The sequence below is a fragment of the Scedosporium apiospermum genome, assembly GCF_000732125.1.
Source record: "Scedosporium apiospermum strain IHEM 14462 chromosome Unknown SEQ_SAPIO_0085, whole genome shotgun sequence".
Lineage (NCBI taxonomy): Eukaryota > Fungi > Ascomycota > Sordariomycetes > Microascales > Microascaceae > Scedosporium > Scedosporium apiospermum.
In genome coordinates, this window is record NW_015971786.1 from 141,293 (window position 1) to 165,616 (window position 24,324).

A 24,324-nucleotide genomic window follows, 5' to 3' on the forward strand; every position below is an offset into this window, starting at 1 on the left:
CAGCAAGAGTCCCAGTACGAAGTACTTCACACACAACTCGTAATGGAATGGGACCAGTCCTTCCAGCCTGTGCCTTCCCTACTCGCTTCAATTACTACTACTACACTACGAAGGTACTATTGCATAGTCGTACACACTCATACTGCTCCATTCATTGTATCCCACCACACCACGCACCACTCTCCCACGTACCAGAACGGGACCACACCACTCTGCCACAGCCGCCGCCCACCAGAGCCCTCCCAAAACCTCTTCCTCCTCTCTTCTCTTCACCTCTCTCCAAGCAGCAATTGCTTCGACAGGTCGACATCGTACGAATCTCGCAACAAGACCGCATTCGACGTCAATTAGCCAGCTTCAGAACGTCGAGTAGTTATGCTATTCGCGGTCTCGAAGCTTCCTTTCTCCCTCTTGTCCTCTCGTTCGCCCCTTAGCTGTTGCGAGCTCGCTCGACCCCTCTCCTCCCGCATTTGCCAGGCGTAACCGCTTTGAACGACCAACGACATCCGCCCACGAACACCCAACACCAAAGCTCTTTCGTCGCCTCGCCTCGCCTCCCACCTCCCACATCGCACCCCCCCGCCGACGCCGAGAGAGAGCCTCCAGGAATTCCTGCTCTCGATTTTTCCGATTGATATATTTGCCCATCATGACCATGAACGACAGCGGCGTCAATATTGACAAAACTCCCACGATGCCCAACACGACTACCTCGCCCAATGGTGCGTCGGGGAGTCCCGTAACCCCTCCCATCACTATTCCCACAACCACCAACACCAACACCGCTGGCACTGCCGAGGAGACTGGTATGAGACATTGAGAGTTTTCTACCCCTCTGGACAGCACGAGCTGCTTTTTATTTTTTTTTATCTTCTTCTCGTTCTTCTTTTTTCACTTAGCCCAATGCGATACGCGTTGTGCCAATGAAATTTAATCCTCCTACTCCTATGCTTCAGCACTCTCTCGCTTGCGCTCTCTCTGTTGAATACGGAAATTTGTTGTAAAAACTAACCACTGCTGCCTTCCCGAATTATAGCTTCCACCATCACTGTGAATACGACCAAGACTCCTGCCGCCAATTTCCCCCCGCCAAAGACGGACAAGCCTCGTCCTCATGTCTGTGCTACTTGCCAGCGGTCGTTTGCTCGTCTCGAGCATTTGAAGCGCCACGAGCGCTCGCACACAAAGGAAAAGCCCTTTGCTTGCCCCGAGTGTACGAGATGCTTCGCCCGCCGAGATCTCCTGTTGAGGCACCAACAGAAGCTTCACCAGACCACGACCCCCTCGTCCCGTCCGCGCAATCGCCGAGAGAGCGCCGCCGGTGCCAACCCCGTTCAGAGCCGAGCTCGCAAGAACAGTATCGCTGGCCCGAATGCCGCCGCCACCGCCGCCGCGAATGCCGCCTCAATGAGGCCCAGGGCCAACACCATCAGTCACGTCGATGTGTCGATGCTTGCCGCCGCCAATGCCTCCGTTGCCAGGGCTATTCCTGGCCATAACCGGCACCCTAGTCTTGCTGGTCTGACCACCCTTCACCACAATATGGACTTATTTGGTGGCATGTCGGTGGCTATGGGCCAGCGTGGTATTAATACCCACGGCCTCCCCAAGCTTGAGACCAACCAACTGAACCAGATGGACTTTGGCGGCGGCCTCCGAACTGCACCTCCTATGCCGTTCAGCAACGACTTCGACTTTGAGGGCCTACTCTTTGGTACTCAGGGATCGACCATTAATCCGAATGCCCTCCACTACAACGACTCGCCTCAATCCATGGCTCTGGACCCGACTTCTCCCTTCCCTCATGGGCTTCATGACCTCTCGGCAAGCCAGCATTTCGATGATACCATTGACTGGCTGAGCGGATTCGAGCACCAGATGTCCTTCCACGCCAACGAAAATGCCGTGGACGGATCGAGCCCTTCCGCCATCAGCACAACAAGCCAGAGCGGCATTAGTGATGTCATGCTAGACGGTTCCAACCACCCGCCCCCGGTTGGCACAAGCTCCATGTGGCAGCCTACGGCAATGGGCCCTCCTCAGATGCCTAACCCGTTCGCTTTGGACCTCAACGGTTCTGTGTTTCCGGATCTCATGAACGGCTCTCCAATTTCGCCTCAACCCGCGTCGCAGAAACTCAATGACACCTACTTTTCCACCCCGCCTTCGTCTCTGACCTCTCTAAGCCCCACCCTCGTCAACGGCATCACCACATCGCAGAACCTCAACCAAGCCCTCTCCTTCAGCACCGCTCCGGAAACGCCAACGTCTCTTAACGGCGTCGGTAGCGGCGGCGGCGGCAATCAACAAGCCGCCACCTCCCCGACTATTACCGAAGCCACCCGAAACGCCATCGTAAACGCGCTCAACCAGCGGCCTAGCTTCGGCCGTAAATATTCGCATTCTCATTCTCTTCAGGCGCCGGGGTCTCCCCTCTCGCCCCAGTTCCAGACGTCGCCGGTGAACGTTCCTGACAATGCAAAGAACCTCCCGAGCACCCAAGATCTTCAGCGGTATGTCGGTGCCTACCTCCGTTACTTCCACCCTCATCTCCCATTCCTCCACATCCCGACACTGTCGTTCGACGTGCCTACCTCCTCATCCCCTGTAAATGGACGCACCGGGGGAGTCGCCGGTAGCGGGTGCCTTATCCTTTCGATGGCCGCCATTGGCGCGCTGTACGAATTGGATCACCACGCCCAGTCAAGAGAGCTATTCGAAATGGCGAAGAAGATGGTTCAGCAGTATCTCGAGGAGCGGCGAAAGGCCGACGTGAGAAAGGCCGATTGTCTTCGTACTCCCGGATCGGACGTAACCCCTCAGCCGCAAGAGAATGCAACACATACTCCTGTCTGGCTCGTCCAGGCAATGCTCCTGAATGTGGTCTATGGGCACAACTGTGGCGACAAGACGGCGAGCGAGATCGCTTCGACCCACTCCGCAGCCCTCGTTAGTCTTGCCCAGGGTGCTGACCTCCTCCGACAGACCAGAGTAGAAGCCGAGAGTCATGATACCATGATGAGCGATGACGCGGCGTGGAACGCCGCCATCAAGTCCGAATCCGATGAACAAGCCGAGTGGATCAGGTGGAAGAGCATGGAGGAGAGGAAGCGCACGCTCTTTGCCGTCTTTGTCCTCTCAAGCATACTCGTGTCCTACTACAACCATGCCCCAACCCTCACCAACTCCGAAATTACGATAGATCTTCCTTGCGACGAAAAGTTCTTCTCTGCCGAGAGCGCCACCGTCTTCCAAGCCCGAGGCGGTATCCAGGGGGCAAACCGCAACCGCGTGACGTTCCGCGATGCCCTATCAGAACTCCTTCGCACGAGCGAGACGCAGCAGAAGCAGGGAGTGTCGTCTTCCGACCACCACCACCACCATGCCCAGGGTGAACTCAAGCCTAGCTCCTTCGGGTGCTTCATTCTCATCAACGCACTTCACAACTACATTTGGGAGACTAGGCAGAGGCACCACAACAAGGGCTGGACTAGCGAGGAGATGGAAACGATGCATCGGCACGTGGAACCCGCTCTCAAGGCGTGGCAGGTGGCTTGGACCAAGAGTTCGAATGGAGCGGGCGAACTCACTCTAGGCCCTGGCGAACTGTCGGTCGATTCGGTTCCCCTGTTGGACATTGCACACGTCAGGCTTTACGTCAACCTGTCCCAGTCTAAGGAAAGGTTTTGGAAACGCGACTGGGATGGCGTAGCGGAGGAAATCTCTCGCTGCAGCGACATTTCTCCACTCATGGAGAATACGCCCGAGATTAATAGCGAGGCCAACAGCGCCGACTCTTCGGATACTTCAATGAGCGGTTCGGGTGCTGCGGACTCCCCTGCGACTCAGATTTCCATTCCACAGGATTTCTCCGCTCCCGGAAAATTCGCTTCCCAGCATTCGTCGAGTTCCTCAACGCAGCGACGGGAGAAATATTTACGGACGGCGGCATTCTACGCGGCGGAGTCACTTGTGTCGATGGCCAAGCACGGTGTTGGCTCAGGCGAATTGAACGGGCGCGATCTCAATCTCCAGGCATCCTTGTGCATCATGGACTGTGCGCAGGTGCTGGCGGAGTGGGTGGCTACGCTTCAGGATCGAGTTGGGCCGTACCTCGGTATCCTGGGACGTGACGACGTCGACCTTGCGCAGGTGCCAGCCATCATGCTTCTGGAGGAGGAAGATGTCAAGCTGCTTCACAAGGTGCAGGAGATTATCGCTTTGATTGAGCCGAATGTCAACTTGGATTTGGCCGGTGCAAACGTCAATTTGGGATTTGGTATTGGGGATTATTCGGGGTACGCTGCCAAGATTCTACAACTAGCCTCCAAGTATCTTCTCAGGACGGGTGTCTGGCCAGTGATACACTTGATGGCCGAGTGCCTCGAGACGCATGCGAGCCATATGCGGTCTCGAGCTGAGAAGTCAATTCTTGCAAGCGAGTGAGAAAGAGTACACCGATGAAACTAGGCCATTTTCTCGGCTTGAAAACGACGACAACAGAAGGAAACGAAATAAACACTCATCAGAAGCGCGGTTTTACGACTTTGGGAGACGGCATTTTGGATTTGGGAAAATAAGAAAAAAAATTATCGGAAAAGAACCTTGAAAAGGCGCAGGCTGGTACGGGAAAACGACAAAAACGAAAGTTTTTACACTTGATAGACTGGGAGGTTTACTTTGATTCTTATCCGACACGCCAATCGTCACTACCTAGAGGCCATTCAACATCCGACACAATCCTGCCCTCACGGGGCCATGGCAAGTGGGCGCTGGGTAGGGAAGGGTACATGGGAGTTTAGACTTGGTTGGGGGAGCCGCATCTCCAGTGGCCATCCCACCCGATTCTCGACTCGAATATGTGTGTATCCTGGCGATGGCAAAAAACTTGTATATATTCCCGGATTCGACATAGCCGCCTTCTTTTACCTCGATGAGGAAAACGTTGACATGATGGACAAGGGGAGGAAGTGCAACATGACGCAGTACAAGAGTCACGGAATGGATTTTTTTTCCTTCTCATTTTCTTTTTCCTTTTTATTCAGCGGTCATGATATACGACATGCATCCAACGGCGCCTTCGTGTTGCACTTTCCATTCCACCTTGCTCCATTCTTGAACCAAAAATCTCTCGCCATTGCGAAGGATATACCTATGATCTGGAGGAACAAAACTGGGGTCGCTCACGACTTCTGCGTGGTCTTGGTGGCGTTAAGCGGGTTCTTTCTCTCACGCCCTTGACGTTTCTATTCATTTTTTTTTGGTTTCCTACCTCGATTCTTTTTGATGACTTGCCGAGTTGCGATTAAAAGACTACCAGCAGGTACATATATTCGCTGGCTGGTGACTCGGCGGGCTTTCATCAGTTAAATACGTTACATGACTCTCATCCTCGAGACTTTTAATGAAGCTGGATGGAATGGGAGCATGAGAAAAAGAAAATCTCGATACTACAAGATTGAAGAAAGATGAGCGAAGCACGGGAACGAAAAACGTGGACGGCTGAATCTGCTATTCCTTTCTGCGAACTTTCTTTCGATTTCTATCGGGGGGTGTTGGATTCGTGATTTCGGTCGACATATTCAACATTTGCGATTACGATTTAACGATACGATTTGCTTATGATGACGGCGGATGTGTTGCGACTGATGATGAGGGGACGGTAGCTGAGCCCGTGGGTAGAGAGCACTTATCGATATTTCGCCGGAGTGGCTAAGGTTTCTGCTTCCACAATGACTTCAGCCGTCGATGAAAAGCTAGACGGTGGGCCTGGACACTCTGGAACGTTGACAAATGTGTCAAGTTCCCTCTAGGCGCTGGCTGGCTCACGGCTCAGGAGGCGATGTGGAGAAAGAGCAAAAGAGATGAGAACGGGGGAAAGGGCAAGGCGACTTTGTCGTTTTTATTCCTTTGTCTACGTTTTGCCTTCGTGTTCACATGTTCATCCTTTTGTTTTGGAAAATATCTTGATGTCTTACACGGAGTTATCGAGAGGAGTCTTTGATTTTGTTTCTGTTTCCTTTGTGAACCGGAAGGGGCTCAGGCGGAAAGGGGACACGGGGTTGAAATCATTCACCTTTCTTATGTCGAGTTCTTATGTATCTTTGGCCTTTTTGTTTTCTCTTCGTGTTACATCATGCAAAACGAAAGGTCTGAAGGACTTGTTACTTTTTTGTTTAACGAAAGTCCAGAAAACGGTGGGAAAGAAAATGACGGGGAGGGAAAGGAGAGAGAGGAAAGAGACGACGGAATGAAGCTGAATCGAAATATGGGAGGGCAATGAATAACGGGAAGATGCAAACGTAGGAGCTACAAGAGGAGGAGATGATTTTTATGCCACGATGGGGTGATTGGCAGGGTCTGCCTAGATACCAAATACATAGTTGGAGAGGGAATATACCAGATCAATGGATCCTGAACGGAATCAAGGTTGGAGAGCCCAATGATGGTCGACTTGTGCATTTGATGCATCTGAGAAGGGCGTGCGTAGGGCGCAGGGTGTAGGGCGTAGGGCGTAGGGTGTGGTTCCATTGTGACACCGGCAGGGTTCGAGATGTTCCTTTTTTGACTCATTGTCTCTTCAGCCGTTTCCGGGGTGTTGCTTGGATCCGGGCTGCTGCCTTGGGAAGAGAAGATCGGAGAATGGCAGAGAAGAAGATCAGCGTCGAGTCGAGCAAGTTGGTTGGCCTCGGCGAGATGTGTCATAGTAGTTTAGCAGTCAACGCTCAAGGGTGGCACGTCGCGGCACGTCGTGCACGCTCTTATTGTCCAAGGTTCAATGTTCAATTACCCTGATCCTGTGGTGGTCGGTGGTCTCAGCTCAGCCCTGTCCTGTAGACGCTGGCTGATGACATCAATCGATCAACCAGTCAATCAACAAAACCACCAATGACGGAAGCACTTCAATTGCTGCAACACGGCTTGAGTACTGGGGAACCCCACCACACCACACCCCACTAAATTCTGTGGTGGCTGTTCTTACCGTACGATATTGGGGTCCAAGCCCCCCCGAGTGCATTCTAGATTACACAGGTCGTTGGAGTGGCGTACCAAAGCGTGGGCTCCAGGCCCCCCCTCCCCCAGTGTTGTGACAGCTGGCAGCCTAATCCCGCCCCCCACACCCAACAAGCTCAACTCAACCATTGAACACACTCGACCCGCCAGGCCACATGCAAGCAACCATTGAGGTACCCGTACGAAGTACCTTTGTAAACTAAGATTACTTGACTCTAAGTTCACAATGCAGGCGCTATTTTCGGTTTGGTCCTGCCGACTTGAGAGCATGAACATGAAGCGTGGAAGGACCAAGTCACCCCGGTCGACAAATCCCGGTCAGGAGTACAACTCAGTGAACTCACCCAACTCACCAACTGAGCCTGTCTCATTCTCGAATCCTTCCCCACGCCACAGCCAACCTCGAACTCTGCTATTCATCCAACCTGGTGCCCTGGTGTCCTGGTGTCCCGGTGTCGCCTGTGGCCTGATTGAACCCTTCGAGTCATCGCTCACCTGTCAGCCCGTGCAGCTTCAGAACTCGACCTCTTATGACTCCTTTCCTATTTCCTAGACCATCGTCGCAAGGCACATAAAAAGTCCGATCGCCGTCACCGCCTTCTCCCTCGTTAGAAGTATCCAGCTCGCGATATTCCAACATTCTTCTACACTTTTTCTCTCTCTCTCTCTCTCTATTCCCTAGCACTCCCGCGTCTACTCGGACTCTCACTCTGACCTAACCCGTCCTCTTTGTCCTTTTCCCCCCCAAACCTTAGATGCACCGCCTGCGGGTCTTTGTGTCTGATCATATATTCACAATGATATTACGGTTATACTTAAACTGAAATCCATTCTTCTCTTCGCCTCTTTCTGCCTTCGTTGAATATCTTTCAGTTTGTCCCCATCCACCTCTCCTCTGCTGTCGAAAGACGTGTGTGCCTTTGGTAGTCTTCGTGAAACATGACTTCCAAGACGACGAAACAGCTCCCGCATGAGAAGCGGAAGACCGAGGCGGTATGTTCTAGATCCTTGTCCAGAAATCCCCGTGAAGCGTACCTTAATGGCCCAATTGGCTTTTTTTTTCTTTTTTTTTGTCTTTCCAAATTTACTAGCCAGATTCCTCCTGCTAGAGACACCAGTTGCGGCTTCTCTAACACACAGTCTGCTTGACGTCATTGCAGGTCCTGAGCGATTTCGCAGACTACGCCGCCAAGCAGGAGCAAGCCATCCGCTATGGCGCCACCTCTGCTGCCCCGACCGCCGCCCCAGGCCCTTCGTCACCGGCGCCTGCACCGTCCACAGCTCCGGCTCACCTCACGACCAGCTCTAGCAACGACCTTGACGACCTCGCCGAGTGGGCCGATTTCGGCGACGGCGACGCCTCCGCCTCCGCTGCGAACCCCTCCCTCAAGGATATCTTCCTAGGTCCCGAGGAGACGTCCCTCCCGCTTCTCGAGCGCTTCGTGTCGAAACGCCTCGAGGAAGGCGGTCGCGAGGCCGTCCTCCACCTCGGCTTCGAGAGCAATGCCGACTCCATGCGCCTGACGCCTGATGATTGGGCCGTCGCCTACGAGAGGCTCGAGCGCGCAGCTAAGAGCTTGAACGCTGTTTGCCGCGTGCTGTATACGAAGAACGTGGGCGGACCAGAGGAGGTCGAGGGGAGCGGCGGGGCGGTCAAGGCGGAGAAGGATAAGGATTGCAGTGGCAAGATATTGATTCGGAAGGTCCCAGCCCGCCCGGACGAGAATATCGAGACGAGGATTGTCGTCGTTGGAAACGGTAAGCTCGTCCCATGGCTCGGAGTAACAAAAAGTTAGGATCTAATGTGTGATTTTCCTCACCAGTCGACGCTGGAAAGTCCTCGATGCTAGGCGTCCTGGTAAAAGGGGATCTAGACGACGGCAGAGGCAGCGCCCGAGTCAATCTCTTCCGCCACAAGCACGAGATTGAGACGGGGCGCACTAGCTCCGTCGGCATGGAAATCCTCGGCTTCGATGCCGGCGGCCACGTTGTCGTCTCCGACACCCCCGGTCGTAAGCTTACTTGGGAGGAAGTTGGCAGGCGCAGCGCCAAGGTCATCACCTTCTCCGATCTCGCGGGCCATGAGCGCTACCTCCGTACCACCGTCTTCGGCATGCTCTCCGGCAGCCCAGACTACTGTCTCCTCATGGTGGCAGCCAACAACGGCCTTATCGGCATGAGCAAGGAGCACCTCGGCATTGCCGTGGCTCTCAACGTCCCCGTCATGGTCGTCATTACCAAGATTGATATCTGCCCGCCTCACGTCCTGCAGGAGACCATCTCGCAACTAACGAAGATCCTCAAAAGCCCCGGCGCCCGCAAGATCCCCGTCTTCATCCGCGACCGGGAAACTTGCATCAACACCGCCACGCAGATGGTCAGCCCGCGCATCGCCCCCGTCTTCCAGGTCTCCAACGTCACCGGCGAGAACCTCGACCTCGTGCGCACCTTCTTAAACATCCTGCCCCCGCACGGCTATTACAACGCCGACGCGCCCTTCGAGTTCACCGTCAACGACACCTTCTCCGTGCCCTTCGTCGGCACCGTCGTCGCGGGAATCGTGCAGTCCGGCGTCGTCCACGTTGGAGACAGCGTGCTGGTTGGGCCGGATTCCATCGGCCAGTTCACCACCACGACAGTCCGTTCCATCGAGAGGAAGCGCATACCCGTGCACGCTGCGTCAGCGGGCCAGTCCGCTTCCTTGGCGCTCAAGCGTATGCGTAGGAAGGACGTGAGGAAGGGAATGGTTGTGCTGCCCAAGGTAGAGGGACAGCCCCCTCCGAAAGTCTACCGAGAATTTGTCGCAGAGGGTATGATCTCCTGTCCCCCTTTTTCTCCCCAAATGTTCCCACTAACAAAGCTTCACACGACAGTCCTCGTCCTCTCCCACGCCACCACCATCAAAACCCGCTACCAAGCAATGCTTCATGTCGGCTCCATCTCCCAGACCTGCGCCATCATAGACGTCGACCGCCCTTACATCCGCACCGGCGACAAGGCCACCGTCGCCTTCCGCTTCGTCCAGCGGCCCGAGTTCGTCCGTCCCGGAGAGCGCATCCTCATTCGCGAGGGGAGGACAAAAGGTTTGGGCATCATCAAGTCTGTGGGATATGATCCCGAGGACCCCATATGGAAGGGTAAAGAGGTTGAGGGGCTGGGTAAGTAAGGTGCTGTGAGTTTCTTGTGCGGTTCTTTTTCTTTTTCTTTTTTTCCTCCATTTATATTCTTATTACTATTCTGTCTTCTTCTGCCATTCCCCTGACATTCCCTTTCTTTTATTTCATGAGAGTCGATGTGTTTTCTTTCTCTTATTCGTGAGCGATCTTGTTAGACCTTTTTTCTCTCTCTTATTTTATGGATGTCTTCATGTGTTCATGCTTGCATTTTCTCCTTTATTTCCTGGGAACCTTTGACATTTCGAATAAACTGTGGGACTCTATTTTACTCCCATTTTTTATTTTTTCTCTCTCTCTCTCTCTCTCTGTGTGTGTGTGTGTGTGTGTGTGTGTGTTTTTCATAGAGATTATTCCTTATGGCACGCTTCAAGTCCGATAGATTTATATATTATTATGAGTAAACCGGATCAAACTAGGGTATCTTCTCCATCTTCTTCATCATCCAGCCTCTTAACAAAGGGAAAAAAAGGGAACAAAGAAAAAGCAGATCCATTCTACATGTGTGAAGAATCCAGTGGTATCAGGGTTCATGAATAGAGGGAAACAAAGGGAACATGTGAAGAAAAAAAAAGGAATGAAGAACCAAAAAAAAAAAAAAAAAAAAAAAAATTGAAAAACTTCCTCCTTGTCATCTGAATTTTTTTCTTTGGTCATGCTGTTGCCAACGCCTGTGATGCTGATTATATTATGTCGTCTTTCACTTGACTGACACATTCATAATAAACCTTGGGAACAACTGCCTCCCAGTACAAAACTTGCCTCCATTTTCTATATCCGACCAACACTTTTTGTAATGCTATATGTGTCCCTAAGAGGGATGGGTGACCTCAAAATATCAAAATGACAAAACAAAACCGGGGAAAAAGGAAAGGGAAAAAGAGGGGGACGTGGCTGGATGGGATGGGGAAAAAAGAGAATGACAGAAGTGTTATGATGGGTATATCTTTCACTCGTTTAAAGGGGCCGCTGTGCCCCTTTCGCCAGTCGCCTTTCCTCGCTGCGGCGGCTCCCCAAGAATAAAGTCCACGGCGGGCCTCGTAATCTCCAAGCTCCTACTTGGGACCCGACCGCCGCCCGGAGTCCTGGGGTTCACGACATTAACGCGTCCAGTTCGCTCGGTGAGGCGGGTTGGGCCGACCATGGCCAACGTCGTGTCGTCGCTGTCTGAATCATCATCGTCTTCCTCCGGGCTTTCTTCTTCATCCTCCTCCACGGCAACATCATCATCGGATGTCCGTCTGTTGTAGCTATATGCTGCCAGACGTGTAAAGTAGTCTGCAAGTCCGTCTACGCTAGGGGTGCCAATGATGGTATCATATCGTGGCGGTGGTGTGAGAATAGAGCTGGCGTCGATGCTGTTAAGATGATCATCTACAGGCGGGGGTGGCTCATCCGCATCGAAGTCCGGAGGGCCAAACGATGGCACACGGATGAGGTGGATAGGACGGGAGTGGGCCATCGGTTCAATAGCGGAATGTGGCCGTGCTCTGCCGTTGGGATTGCGGACTCGGGTCTCCACGACGGGGAATCGTGGAGAGATGGGCACGTGCTCATCCCCAAGAGAGAGCGACGCCGAGTCGGCACATCCACAGGCGCGCTGGACGTACGAGGAAGCTCGATCAAATCCGCTATACTCGGGGAGGATCGTGTTCGCCTGCGTAGCGCGGCAGTTGAGAAGGGTGACAGGCGAGTCGATGCTAATCTCGAAGTGTCGGCGCTTAATTCCTGTAGGGTCTTCGGGATCGGCTCGAGAAACACGCATGACAATCTAGCTCTGGTTAGCATTGAAACGTTCACTTGCACCTGGCGGAGAAAGAAAGAGTGTTCTTCTCAACTTACCCTAATCCAGTGATCGACTGATACATTTTTCCAGCTAGAATCCGGATGGAGGATAAGATTGTTGTCTTTCTTCATCATCTCGCACGTTGGAATTTGAACTTCTGCCTCGATTTCCGTAGGACCCCAGAAGTTCTCCAAACCTAGATCAAGATCGCCCAAAAGATTGTTCGACTGCTGCTCGGGCAGTGAAGCCGATGGAGAGCCTCGCCGAGTCGAACCCCTCGTCACAGCTGTCTCTCGAGCAGGTGATCTACGGTCCCTCGAAGAAACTTCGCCACCGCTCGTTGTTCTCAGCACAGCCCCAAGCGTAGGGTCCATGGGCTTTCCGGCAGTTTTCTCGAGAAGCAAGATCTTCCTTCCCGGTTCGCGACGAGTCACCATGCGGTTGTTTGTGAAGTATTCTATCGATTCGGCCAAATACACCCTTATCTTATAGACTTGGACCTTGGCTAGTGGCGTGAACTTGAAGGCGATCGGGATCTTAGAGCCGATGGCAAACGACTTGCCTGATACGACGATATCGTAATGAAGCTGATCGTCCCACTGTCGGCTTATGGAGATGGGTTCGGTCGTTTCAAGAGAGAGTTGGTCAGGGACCCTCACAATGGACACCTCCTTGGAGCCATGGAGATTTGGTCGAAACGGTCCGTGGCGTTCAACCGTGGCCTGAAGCTCCCACTTAACCGATCCGAAGGGAAGCTTAGTCGTCTCGAGCTGGTGATGATCGATAGGCAGTTCGAACGAGTACTCGTAGGTGCCGGCACGGAAGACCTTATAACCCTTGGAATTGCTGACAGGTCTGGCAACTGGCGCGTCTCCTTGGCCGAAACTTCGGGCCCGTACAGACCTCAAGCCAAGTCTCTTCAATTCCTTGGAGCTTAGGCCGCTGCGTCTTGAGAAGGGTGGAGAATCAAGGGCGAGCGGTATTGAACGGAGGGAAACGTGAGTGGTGGATGGATCCGCGGCTCCATCTTCGAGCGAAAATGAGCACTGGTTTCCGTACTCGGTCTGCCAGCCGTCGCTAGTAGCGTCGAAGAAAGTGAGGACCTGTGTCCGGAGCGATTCTTCCTCCCATTCCTGCATCCTCAGAGGAGGGATTCCTTCAGGCCACTCAGTCCTCGTCTTCCCGACTAGCTTCAACTGAACGGCCTTTATTTTGACGTTCTTCCTCACGACAAGCTGTAGTTTTCCGCGTAACAGCGCCGTACCTGAAGGGCGGTTCCCTCGTCTCGCGCGGCCGTCGTGATCGAATCCGGATAGAAACACATTAGGCTCGGCCATAAGAATCGAACACGTTATGCCGCTGCCTGAGGCAACGGGCTTGTGAATAGGAATGACTTCTGTGTTGACATGAGGTTTTGGAGTCCGTGCCGATGCCATCCTATGGCGTGGTAGTCCACGGGCACCTTCGGCGGCGCCATAGTTGAACGGGGGTCGCAACGCGACCATAGAAGTAGGACGCGTCATCTGGGATTCATGCAATTGGTGATTCTCTATCTCCCAGTAAGTAGGTAGGGTTCTCAGAAGGTCGGCTAGCCCCTGCCTGCTGCGTTGCCGGGGTTGAGGCGGGATAGACTGCGTCCGGTGAGGTCCTGGGCGAGATAAACGGCGATTCCCCGCGGCAGGGGGGTAACGGTCACCAAGGAGGCGACGGCGTGCTTCTCGTTGCCGAGAGTGGTTCCTGCTTTGACGATTGGGGTCTTTTGCCGTTTGGTCGCCACGACTCACTCGGGGTAAAAGCGTGACTCTCGGCGTTGGTCGTGAATGTCCGCTAGGGGTGTAGCCGGCTGGAAACCGAACAACACGAACAACTCGACGGCGTCTCGAGCGGGGGCGGATTTGCGGATCCGGAAAGGGATGAGGGGATGAAGAAGAGCGGTCAGGCACAGGCGTCTGACGGCGAAATATATGCCCGTCAGAGGACGTCCACCGGACCGGACGCTGCGGAGCGTCTTCGTCTGCCATGGGGAGATTGTTATCAATGTGTAACCACGAGGATAATGAAAATCAAGGAAGAATGGGACTATTGTCAGGTGGAGAAGTGTCGGGTGAAGATATTGGAAGTGAAGGTCTTGTGGAGGGGGGAGGTCCACAGATTCCACAGAAGCATTATCATTTCACAAGGCCATTATGAGTCTCTTGACGGAGTGAAAAGACACGGCCCGAGATATGAAAGAGCAGCCTCGAGACAATGGAGATATGATATGAATCATGCGGGATGGTGCATCCCAAGTCTGGAATGTGGTGATGTCACAAGACATAGATTTAGGTTGCCATGGTGGGAGGGGAGATGGTGAATGGGTGTAGGGAGCTGCTAAGTTGCAAGAGTCTGGAAGAATAGAAGGATGATTGAAGAAGAATAGAGCAGCTTATGGGCCTGGGGATGTACTCCTCAAGCAACCATAGGCGGCTGGAGCAAGGCGAAATGGGGAGAAGAAAAGCCAAGTGGTTGGCTATGAGAATGCAGAAAAACGAAAATTTCCAGACTTACAATTTCGAGTGGATCAGTTCGTAGTGAGTCAACAGCAGTACTTCTCCTGCCTGCAACACAGGGCGAAGGGATGCAGAGGAGGATAGATACGTGTAGCTGTGGGTGTGTGCCTGCAGGCTTGCTTCCTCGCGTGTCCTAGTGTTACCCAGCATACAAGTGCGTTTGCATCAAACAAAGCCACACTTTTGTTGCTTTTCCAACCTCTTGCTTCTTTGCTAGGATGGATGAACACCGCTGGTGGGCACAAAAGGGCAGCTCGTGGGTGATTGGACTGTGAGGCCTGCTGCAAGACGCAGACCAGAGGGGTCTGTTGGAGCAGGGTTCTCTGCAGGTGGGCAGAAGAGCGGTGATGGTTGGCGTGGTGAAAGCAGGCCAGATGCCAGGTTGGCTGGCAAGGTCAAGCCCAACCACTCGGTGGGGAAGAGATTTAGAGCTTTTTGGAATTGCTTGGTACGTTGAAAGGTGCCCGGCGTGGAAATAGCTCGTTGGGGCCCAAGCGACGGTCCTAGAATTATTTTAGTGGGAGGAAAGATTCAATTGATCTTAGTACTTCGCACACAAGTAAGTCGGCGTCGGCGATGGGTGTGGTTGTCGAAATATAGGCCTGGCTGAATGAAGTCCGAGCCCAAACTGAAGCCTAAGATGTGGGATCAAGGATCCGGGCCTAGGGTGAATGGAACAGACAGGGCCTTGGCCGATTAAAGTAGTTCAGATTCGTCGTGACTCGAGAACTCGTGGCGGCGGCGCCGGATTTGGGCGGGGCGGACAGATGGAGAAGACACTAAGAAAATCGGTATGGAGAAGGCCTAGCGCTGCGTGGTTCGGTTCGCCAAGCCAACGTGAGCAAGGTGTGGTGGCGGCGGCGGTCGTTTCTTCAGGTTCCTCTAATCTGGGCTCCCCTTTGCTCGCAGCCTCGCACTTTGTTAATTCCCCAGTGCTCTCTGGCGGTCGGGTCGTTTTTGTAATCACTCGTCGCCCAGTTCGAGGCTGATTTTGTTTTTAATGGGGACAATAGACCTTGCGATGATTCTTGTTGGTAGGAAAAGGAATGGTGAAAAATGGTGAAAATGGCTGGGTGGACCAATGTCTGGACGCTGCTTCCAAATTTACAAGAGTGGGCGGTGACAGCGAAAGATGGCGAAAGACACTGGCAAGTGCAGGGTGCGATGGTCAAGCGGCAGGAGCAAGAACCGGGGGGGGTTGCTTGAGAGCTCCTTCCATGACAATTGAATGAGCCGTAAAAATGTTGAGCAGTGTAAGTTTCGTTTAGGAAGTCGCAGCTCAAAGGTCGCAAGTTGCAACTCGTAAGTCACGGAAATCGCGGGAAACTATCGGGCAGGAGGTACCGGCGGATCCGTGGCGTCACGAGTGTAAGAGCAGGAGGCAGCGAAGATGGCGGAAGACAGCAAAGAACCTGCGAACTCAATTCTGTCGACTAATGGGAGAGACCGGGAGGGGAGGAGAGAGGGAGAAAAAGAGAGAAGCAGAGAGGCAGCAGGCGGCTGAAGACCTGGGAGAAGAGAGTTGGAGGAAGAGAAAGAAAGACGTTGTGCTTCCCAAAGGGTTCGGAAATCTTATGCGTACTTCGTAGTCGACGTATCGTATCGTCGGAGACGAGAGTCAATTACTTGTATACGAGAAGCGCTCAAAGAGCTAAGAACATGCGACTGTAAGGAAATTGAAAATCCAGGAGAGACAGTCCCGCCTCAGATTGGTTGGTCTGTTCTGACCTGGCTGCATTATATTATTTCCACGTCGCCATCGTTTTACTTGATGATAGCCAGCAGCCTAGCAGTGAGAGGGGAGATGGAACTACGCATCGACCAACTCACACACACCTCTCTCTGTTTGCAAAAACTCCGCGAAGTATTAGACACAACCAGAACTAGACCAAGCCACACCGGATTGTTGGGTCTCGAGCCTAATGATTATACCTTAAACCTAGGCTTCCCGCCAGGCGGTGTACGACGGCCTACAAGCACCGGTGAGCTCCAAAGACGGACGAAACTTCGAGTTGGGCTAGAGAAGAGGGTTGCATCTTGCGTGTTCAATCCAGATCATACTTCAAACGAACTCCCGAGGCTCGACGTCACCACGAAGTAGGGTGCCACGCCAAGTGAGAGAGGATTGATTGGCTAGGCCAGGCCGGCTGCCTACGAAGTGCTGGAAGTGCAGTGAAAAGGCAGGGATGGCTAACAAGCCTTATAGATTGAAGCGGAGGAGGGGACGGTGAAGCGACCCAGAAATGGAACCATGCAACGACATGATGGGAAACCTTTGCGGTAGGCTTGAAAAGCCAAGATTGCCAGTTGCGTACGTGATTTACGTAGATTACTGCTTCGTAGTGTCCACACACTCCAAATCGAGCATGTGGGGATGTGCCCAAGGCTCAGATTGGAGATTTTCACCTTGTCCTGTGTGTGGAATCTCCATTTTTGCCGTCTCCGTAGGTTCGACTTAACATCCGACGATGAGCGCCATCCAGCTTTCGTAGCTTTCGTAGCTTTCATAGGTGATGCGCTGAGCTAGCGACGTATGAAGTAGTACCCGATACCACGCCAACCACGAGGCATCCGGTATGTCTCGTGGTATCTCCTACTTGAATTGATCCGTCTGCCGCTAAACTAATTTGATCTCTTCTGGCGCAAAACATTTGATCAGTTCGATTCATCTGACCGTCATGTTTCTACAGAATGCGACCTCGTAAATAGCTTAAATCCTCTGTCTGGGCTTGTAGTGGAGTGTATCGTGTACCATCTCTCTCCCACGATTCCGTACGATCCATGTCGTCATGTTTAATGAGACAGGCCAGCCCAGATATTTTCCTGCCATCCGGACCTGATGATCTGGTCCCAGGGACATGCAGAGCCCATATATTCCAGGCGTCTTTCTGCCTCGATTGGACATACATCACCATCTGCAAGGGGGCGAAAATTCGACATTGATCTCTTGTACTCTTTTTGAGGCTTGAGACTGTTCAAGTCATCTGACACACAAGGATCAAGTGGTGGTGGCGTCCTTTGCCACGGAGCGCCCAGTATCCGGGGTTCCCCGGACTGTAGGGAGTACGGCACTTCCAACTTTGGAGCATTTGAAGATATTATTATTATCATTATTATTTTAAAAAGGAAGAAGAAAAAAATTTAGATCTAGGGAAAGATCTGTCCCTCGAAGTCTGAAGCCATCTGGGAGCCATCGAATAGTCAAATTGATCCATACTTTTGCCTATCGAATATTAGCACCTCGACGGCGGAGAACTCACGGCGCAATCTCGAGTATGCAAAAAGGTACTGTTGGATTAATTTTATGCTCTTTTTTTTTTTTTTTTTTTTTTTTTTTTTTTTCTTCAGATCTCAACCATCCACTAGCCGTCTTAGTCGGGCTGCACATGGCCGGGCATGTCTCAATATCATTTAACAGACAAGCGTTAGCACCAGAATAGGCCTCAAGTGGTAAGGCGAGCATGGTTCATGGTTCATCCCTCTCTCGAGTGAGCTGTTAGTCATTTCTTCTCCGCCATTCCAACTGGCTTAGCCCGGCCAAGCCCTTCACTTCGATGTTGGGAGCTTCGAGAAGCGAGCATGATCGTGGCTTGTGATGCAGAAAGAGGAAAAGGAGCCCCAAAGCTGTCCGCCCATCCCTCCGATTGGCTCTAAGCCGTCCACACCGAACCTCTGAACCATCCGTAGTCGACAGCACTCACCCGATGAAGACGAAGAGAGGGTTGCAACGCATACAACACGGCTACCATTTGTGACCTCAGCTGTCCTGTTCCTCATCGCTTGGGTTGCCTCTGTTTGCTGCTATCAAGCCTTTCTTTTCTTGCCCCATCTGCAACTCTCGACTGACCTCGGCAGGTGCAGTGTTGAGAGAAGGATATTGGTCTAATTTGATCCTCTGCTCATGTACCCCGACCTGATTCCGGCAACGATTCCCCAAATGGACAAGTCGGAGCACTATTATAGAGTCTCACTTTGCGGAGATGGCCGCCATTGCAGTAATAAGGTGTCTTTCTAATCTAAACTAGTTTGTTTAGTTTATATGGTAAAAACAGAAAACAGCGCAGATGGATGCGGCCATGTAATGTCTTGGCACCAAAGAACTCATCAACGTTCCTTTGAAGCGAGGAGTGTTTTGGGTTCCAACCCCAGTCGAGAAGCTCGGGCCTCAAACGATAGTATCCTTCTAGAAGCCCTGAAATTGAAATTGACTGGATCTCGTCCGTGTCGCTAAACCAGATCTGGACCCCCTACGATCTCATTTTTGGTTCTGCCTCATTCCTTCAAAGAAGAGAAACTCCACCCAAACATCAAACATCAGCAGCTGGAAATCAAGAGACCCGGAGGTGATGCGGAGCAAGGAGGGAAAGGGGAAAAAAACAACAAAGATGAAGACAATAGGAAATGAGCCGCAGAGTGATCAGAATCCTCGGGTTTGCTCGTTGACAGACGGACATCAGACTTGAAGACGCTTCGCACGGGCCAGATCGGTTGCTGAGCCGGTTTCATCACAACTCCTTTTCAGCCTCTGCAGGTCGCCAGCTCCAGCTCGTTGGTTCTCATATTACCCATCGCTCTACGAAGTACGAAGTAGGAATGGGATGATTCACAACCAAAAGTACGAAAAGCGCGTGTCGGTTCCTTCGCACGGTTGTCCAGTGTTGAAACGAGGGATATGTGGGTATTCAGAGGAACATCGAATAGCAAGATAACAACATCATCCCGCCTAATTCTCCAAAAAGACGACCCGTCATGCCGTCAACAGATCAGCGACGCATAGGACAGTCAAGGAACGGCTTAACCCAATATCCGTCATGCGCCCTACATCCCGTACTGGACCCCTCTAATCCCATCTCGTCACATCGTGAAAGCATCTATGCTCCTCCATCGCCCGCTGTCTCTCCGCCCTCCACCCTCCTCAGCCGAAACCCCTCGAGTATCAACGCCTGCATCTGCCTATTCGTAATCGTAAAACTCCTCTCCCCAACCTTCCCCGCCCTAACCTCCTCCTCAGTAACCCACAAATAATCCTGATGCTCCTCCGGATCGACCCTAACCTCCTCCCAACCCTCCACATCCACCTCGAACGAAAACCTGCAATAGAACCTCGTCCCATACCTATTCGTAAAAAGCGAACCCGGAGCCCTCCCCTCCCCCTCCGTAACGGACCTCCTAAGCCTGGTCGCCACCAACCCCGTCTCCTCCCAGAGCTCCCGCGCCGCCGCCTCGAGAAGCGTCGCATCCGTCTCATCAGCCGCACCGCCGGGAGTCTCCCACATGTTGGGCATGGAGTCGTGCGCGGCCCGCTGGACCAGGAGGATGCGGCCGGAAGGGTTGAAGACGAGGGCGCCGACTGCGAGGCCGCTGAAGTGCTTGTCGTTGTCGGTGAGCCATTGGCGGACGGATTTGTTCCAGGGGGAGAGGGAGGAGGGGAAGCTGAGGTTGAAGGGTGGGGGGACGCGAGGTGGGGCTGTTGGGGATTTGGTTTCTGGGAGAGCCGAAGACGGATCCGAAGAGGTGTTGACAGTCATTGCGATAGATTTTCAAAAAGGGAGAACAATTATTTAGGTTTTCTTTTGCTTCTTTGTTGGTAAAAATTGTGAAAGCGAGGTTGAGGCGAGGTGCGGTGGTGATGGAGCTTTGTTGGTGGAGGCTGAAACCAAAAATGGGCGCTGCTGCCTTGATCAAGGTTGGGAGTCATCATCGGCTTGACTGTTCACCCTGTTAGCCTCACAAGCTAAACTCAGCCTCGCCCCGAAAGCGGAGAAGGAAGTGACAATATCCTATGCAGGTTTCTAAGGGAAAATTGGTTGGCTTAAATTTTGGTGATATGATGATGGCTCTGGATTCCGCCATGCTTTCAAGATCTAGCCAGCCCGTTATCTGTCAACATTCATCGAAGAGAAAAATGAACAAAAAAAAAAAAAAAAAAAAAAAAAAAAAAAAAAGATTGGCCCGCGGTCATTTTGCTGGACTCAAGCGAATAGGAAGACGATGATTGCAATAGTTCCATTGTTTCAGGACTCTCCAGTCAAATGTGCTCGAGGGCGTTGCAGAGGAGTCAATGTCTCCCCACCTCCGCGAGTGTCTTGAGATGCCACCCCATACACAAGTCGCTCATCAAAAGGCCATGCACTCCCCGGGAGTCTTTCGAGCTATCATTCATTCATGAACCGAACCTTTCCATCCATTATGTTTGACACTTGGTTAGTCCAAGAACACCGTTTCTCATACCCCTTTCAGATAACTCTGCCCAGTCCTGCTCAACCATGGCCTTCAATGCCAATCCGAGAACCCGTTATAAGCAAAACTTCCTTTCCCAGAATCCAGTTCTATGACGGAACGTGAGGTGAGATAAGTACAACGCTGTCACCTAGATAAACGTGTTAGCATCGGGGGCCCAGGAGGAGAGGAGAGGAGCACACTAAGACTCACCTCTGACGAAGAGCATTTCTGCCTTGCGGCTGACAGTCTAAACATTGGGTTAGCAACGTGCATTCATGTTCCTTATAATAAATAATGATTGGCAATTACCTTGGGTTCAGTCTCTGCCTCATCCTCTTCATCAACAACATATATCGTCTCCTCAACATCGCCAAGGACAATGTTGCAGTGGCTGTCGTAGCCCTGTAGAAACCATCGCGTTAGCTGCTTCTCAGCCATTCACCTCATAGGAACCTTAACCAAATTGAAAAAAAAAATGGAGGGGGGGAGTCGGTCTCGTCTCACATAAAGCTTTCCCTTGAGCTCCCTATCACCCCTCAGCTTGACAAACACGACCTCATCGAGAAGGAGCCTGACAAGGTCGAGGGGCTCCGACACAAGATTCGTTTCATCGCCGGCGTCTGCCATTGTGCTTATAAAGAGAACCTCAACTCGGTGAAAAGGCCCTGTATTAAAAGAATTGCCTCGAGATGCGAGGGAGGCTGGGTGTATGCGAAGAGAATGGGCAGTTGATACAGGAATCAGTTGTGGACAGGCTTGGATTTGATATCTGGTACAAAGGCACATGATGGAATATAATATTTGCACTGTATCACAATACTAATCCTTTACTAAATATACAGTGCGCAGTTGGAAAAGCCGCGGGATGTACTTTAACACGTGACCACAAGGCCAATGCCGCCCATCGCCAAGATGCCAACTTCAGTTAATTGACGCGATGAAAACACTCTCCACTTCCACTCCACTTCCACTCCACCTGACTAGACCTCAAACCAGACTAGACCAAGAGCTCAATCGCAGTCTTTCGGTGCATTCCCTTATCGCGATCTCTCCAAACGCGATCAAGAGTCCAACCCGCGAGGACGCCGACGAGCAATGATCAACCCGCACCCGTCGGGCGTCCTCGCGCGGGGATTCCGTCTCCAGAGGGCGCCCCTCGGCACCTCCCAACGAGTCCTCAACCTGCGCTTCCGACGAGCTCTCCGCCACCAGCGATGGTACCCCAAGTACGGCCAGTGCCTCGCTGCGCGAGCATATGCGACCGACATGTTTCCTCCGGAAGGAAGCCCTCTGCACCGGCCATCTTCAAATGGAGACCGACGCCGTTTTGTCGACAAGCTGTTTTCAGCTATTCAAGCGAAGGATCACTGGAAGGCAGTCTTCCTCATATTGAAGCTCAATAAAGAGGACGCTCGAGCGCAGCTCATACACCTTCCGGCCATGCAGTTTGCCGAAGTATTGCAGAGCATCGACCCCACCAAAGTACACCACCAAATCGACGTGCTGGACGGTATACGGATCACTCCCGGCATGATGGGTCACACGTTCGCGAAGAACATGGTGGACGAGAACGGCGTGCGAAAGATATATTTGGATCTTCTTTCGCAGCTCGAGCCCATCGTCAAGGCTCGCGTGGAGGCCAGGATTCCGACGCCCGCTTCGGTCTTTACCGTCCTCTTTCGGCTCGGCGGAGCCTGCTCCCACCCAGACTACGCGGCCGACGTGTTGTCCATGCTGAAGGGCGCCGGGGAGTCTGATTCCGACTTTAGGGGTGCGCTGGGCAAGTACACCGTGCTCAACGAATTTCTCAAAGCGAGGTTTCTCACCGAACCGCTATACTACCAGTACGATATGGAGAGGGTTCGGGCCCGGCCTCGTAACATTCATGGCCATACTGCAACGTACACCAACCGGCAGGTCAAGGCTCTTGACAAGCTGTGGTTGAGCGTGCGCCATAACCAAGGCCATTGGTTCCGTGTCGAGCCTGTCCTGGGCTTTCACGATCTGAACAAGACAATCTGCTCATCCAAGCTTGTAAACCGATTAATGCCCATCTCGCGACTCATGGAGGCCGGGGTCAGCGAAGAGTTACTGTGCACGGCCGTTGTGGCTAGCTCTCGAGCGGGATCGAGCCATCACGCCAGGCTACTCCTCAACATGTTCTACGGCATCAAAGCAACCGTCGATAAGTCCACCGGTGAGATTACCGTCGATGGCGGCATCGATATTCCCCAAGACTCCCCCATTCGACCGACAAAACGACTCCTCATGGCCATCGCCCGTGGGCTGGGCACCAGCGGCGAACTCGATCTAGCCGTTCATCTCATCGGCTTCATATCCCGACGCTACGACATTGCCGTTTCCCACGACATCTGGTCCGAATGGCTCGGCTGGGCTTATGTCCACGGCTCCAAGCCCGCGCAGACAGAATGGAAGATTGTCAAAGACGCGCGAAGGATGTACTCCCCGCGCCAGATCCCCATGCTCCTCGACGTGCTGAGCAAGGGCTCGCACGACTTCCAGCCGGGCTTCGCAGACCTGGTGACCATAGCGCGGCACCACATCATGACGAGCCGTCTTCTCGAAGCCAGGGACATCATCCGCCGCGCCAGGGCCGAGTACGATAAGCTCGTTCTCGAGTTAGAAAAGACGGCCATCCGGGAAGCCGCCTTCCGCTCCGCGGAGATAGACATGGGCCCGCGGACCTTGCCCGCGCTGCAGAAACGGCGCGACGCGGCGCTGTATAACCTGCAGAACTTGTGCCGCTCGTGGCTCATCAGCGCGGGTGAAATGACGAGGTATAAGAAGGAAGCGGCGCGGAACCTCCGCGTCGCCGGCGTGCTCATCCCGGATTTCGTGGTGGAGTTTGAAGACGTGCTACCGCAGAGAATAACGTATTCTATCCCCGGCGGCGATGTGTGCATCCATCGCCCTGTTTCGAGCGTTTGGTTGAAGAGTGAGGTTGTTGAATCGCCGCCGGCCACGTTGAGGGTCCGCACGGCTGTGCCCATTAGTGGGCAGGAGTATCTCGATGGGAACGAGGAGGATGTGTCTGGGTCTGGCGAGGAAGATGTGCCCGCGTCTGGCGACGAGATAGGCGGGGAAGATGTCCCGGTTAGGTGGTTTTCGGAGACCATCGTACTTCAGCATACACGTGAGAAGAAGGTTAGATATCCTCTGTCGGGTAGCCATAAGGGGCGCGGCAACTCGGTCTGGAAACTGGACCACTCTGTTGTATCTGCGCACCCTGTCAGCGGAGTCAGCGTTGGAGACCGCTAGTTCGTTAAATGAATCAAGTGTCCCATCTTCTTTTATCGTTTTCTTCTTCTTTCCCCCCCCCCCCCCCCCCCCCCCCCCCCCTTGTTCCTGCGCCATGAAACATAACAGAGCTGGACTTGGGCATTCTGAAGATGACGGATTCCTGATTAAATGTAGCTTGATTCTAAAATAGCAGATGATATGCCCATTTAAACTCCTCGCCGTGAAATAACTCCATGAGCCCAAGTGTTCGAAGCAAACCTGGGGCAGAGTGATGATGTACAGCCAACTTATAAAAGCCTCCCCCTCCGCCCCTTTCCGA

General features: G+C 52.9%; 4 protein-coding genes and 2 pseudogenes across 4 annotated transcripts; 3 read left to right on the plus strand and 3 right to left on the minus strand.

Moving 5' to 3' along the window:
• Positions 1-649: 649 nt before the first annotated feature.
• On the plus strand, positions 650-4,446 carry SAPIO_CDS2067 (uncharacterized protein; the record flags this gene model as incomplete). Its single annotated transcript, XM_016785196.1, has 2 exons — positions 650-806; positions 1,037-4,446. The coding sequence occupies 2 exons, from the start codon at positions 650-652 to the stop codon at positions 4,444-4,446; spliced, it is 3,567 nt and encodes a 1,188-aa protein (XP_016645074.1).
• Positions 4,447-7,953: 3,507 nt separating this feature from the next.
• On the plus strand, positions 7,954-10,180 carry SAPIO_CDS2068 (Elongation factor Tu GTP binding domain-containing protein; the record flags this gene model as incomplete). Its single annotated transcript, XM_016785197.1, has 4 exons — positions 7,954-8,007; positions 8,175-8,772; positions 8,838-9,824; positions 9,888-10,180. 4 exons carry the CDS (start codon positions 7,954-7,956, stop codon positions 10,178-10,180), a joined length of 1,932 nt encoding a protein of 643 aa, XP_016645075.1.
• A 956-nt stretch (positions 10,181-11,136) lies between these two features.
• SAPIO_CDS2069 (Uncharacterized protein) lies at positions 11,137-13,496 on the minus strand (the record flags this gene model as incomplete). Its single annotated transcript, XM_016785198.1, has 2 exons — positions 11,137-11,958; positions 12,030-13,496. The coding sequence occupies 2 exons, from the start codon at positions 13,494-13,496 to the stop codon at positions 11,137-11,139; spliced, it is 2,289 nt and encodes a 762-aa protein (XP_016645076.1).
• A 5,897-nt stretch (positions 13,497-19,393) lies between these two features.
• SAPIO_CDS2070 lies at positions 19,394-20,050 on the minus strand (annotated as a pseudogene; the record flags this gene model as incomplete).
• Positions 20,051-20,851: 801 nt separating this feature from the next.
• Positions 20,852-21,371, minus strand: SAPIO_CDS2071 (uncharacterized protein; the record flags this gene model as incomplete). The annotated part of the gene is made up of 4 exons (XM_016785199.1): positions 20,852-20,892; positions 20,955-20,991; positions 21,054-21,146; positions 21,249-21,371. The coding sequence occupies 4 exons, from the start codon at positions 21,369-21,371 to the stop codon at positions 20,852-20,854; spliced, it is 294 nt and encodes a 97-aa protein (XP_016645077.1).
• Positions 21,372-21,839: 468 nt separating this feature from the next.
• Positions 21,840-24,023, plus strand: SAPIO_CDS2072 (annotated as a pseudogene; the record flags this gene model as incomplete).
• Between the last annotated feature and the right edge of the window lie 301 nt (positions 24,024-24,324).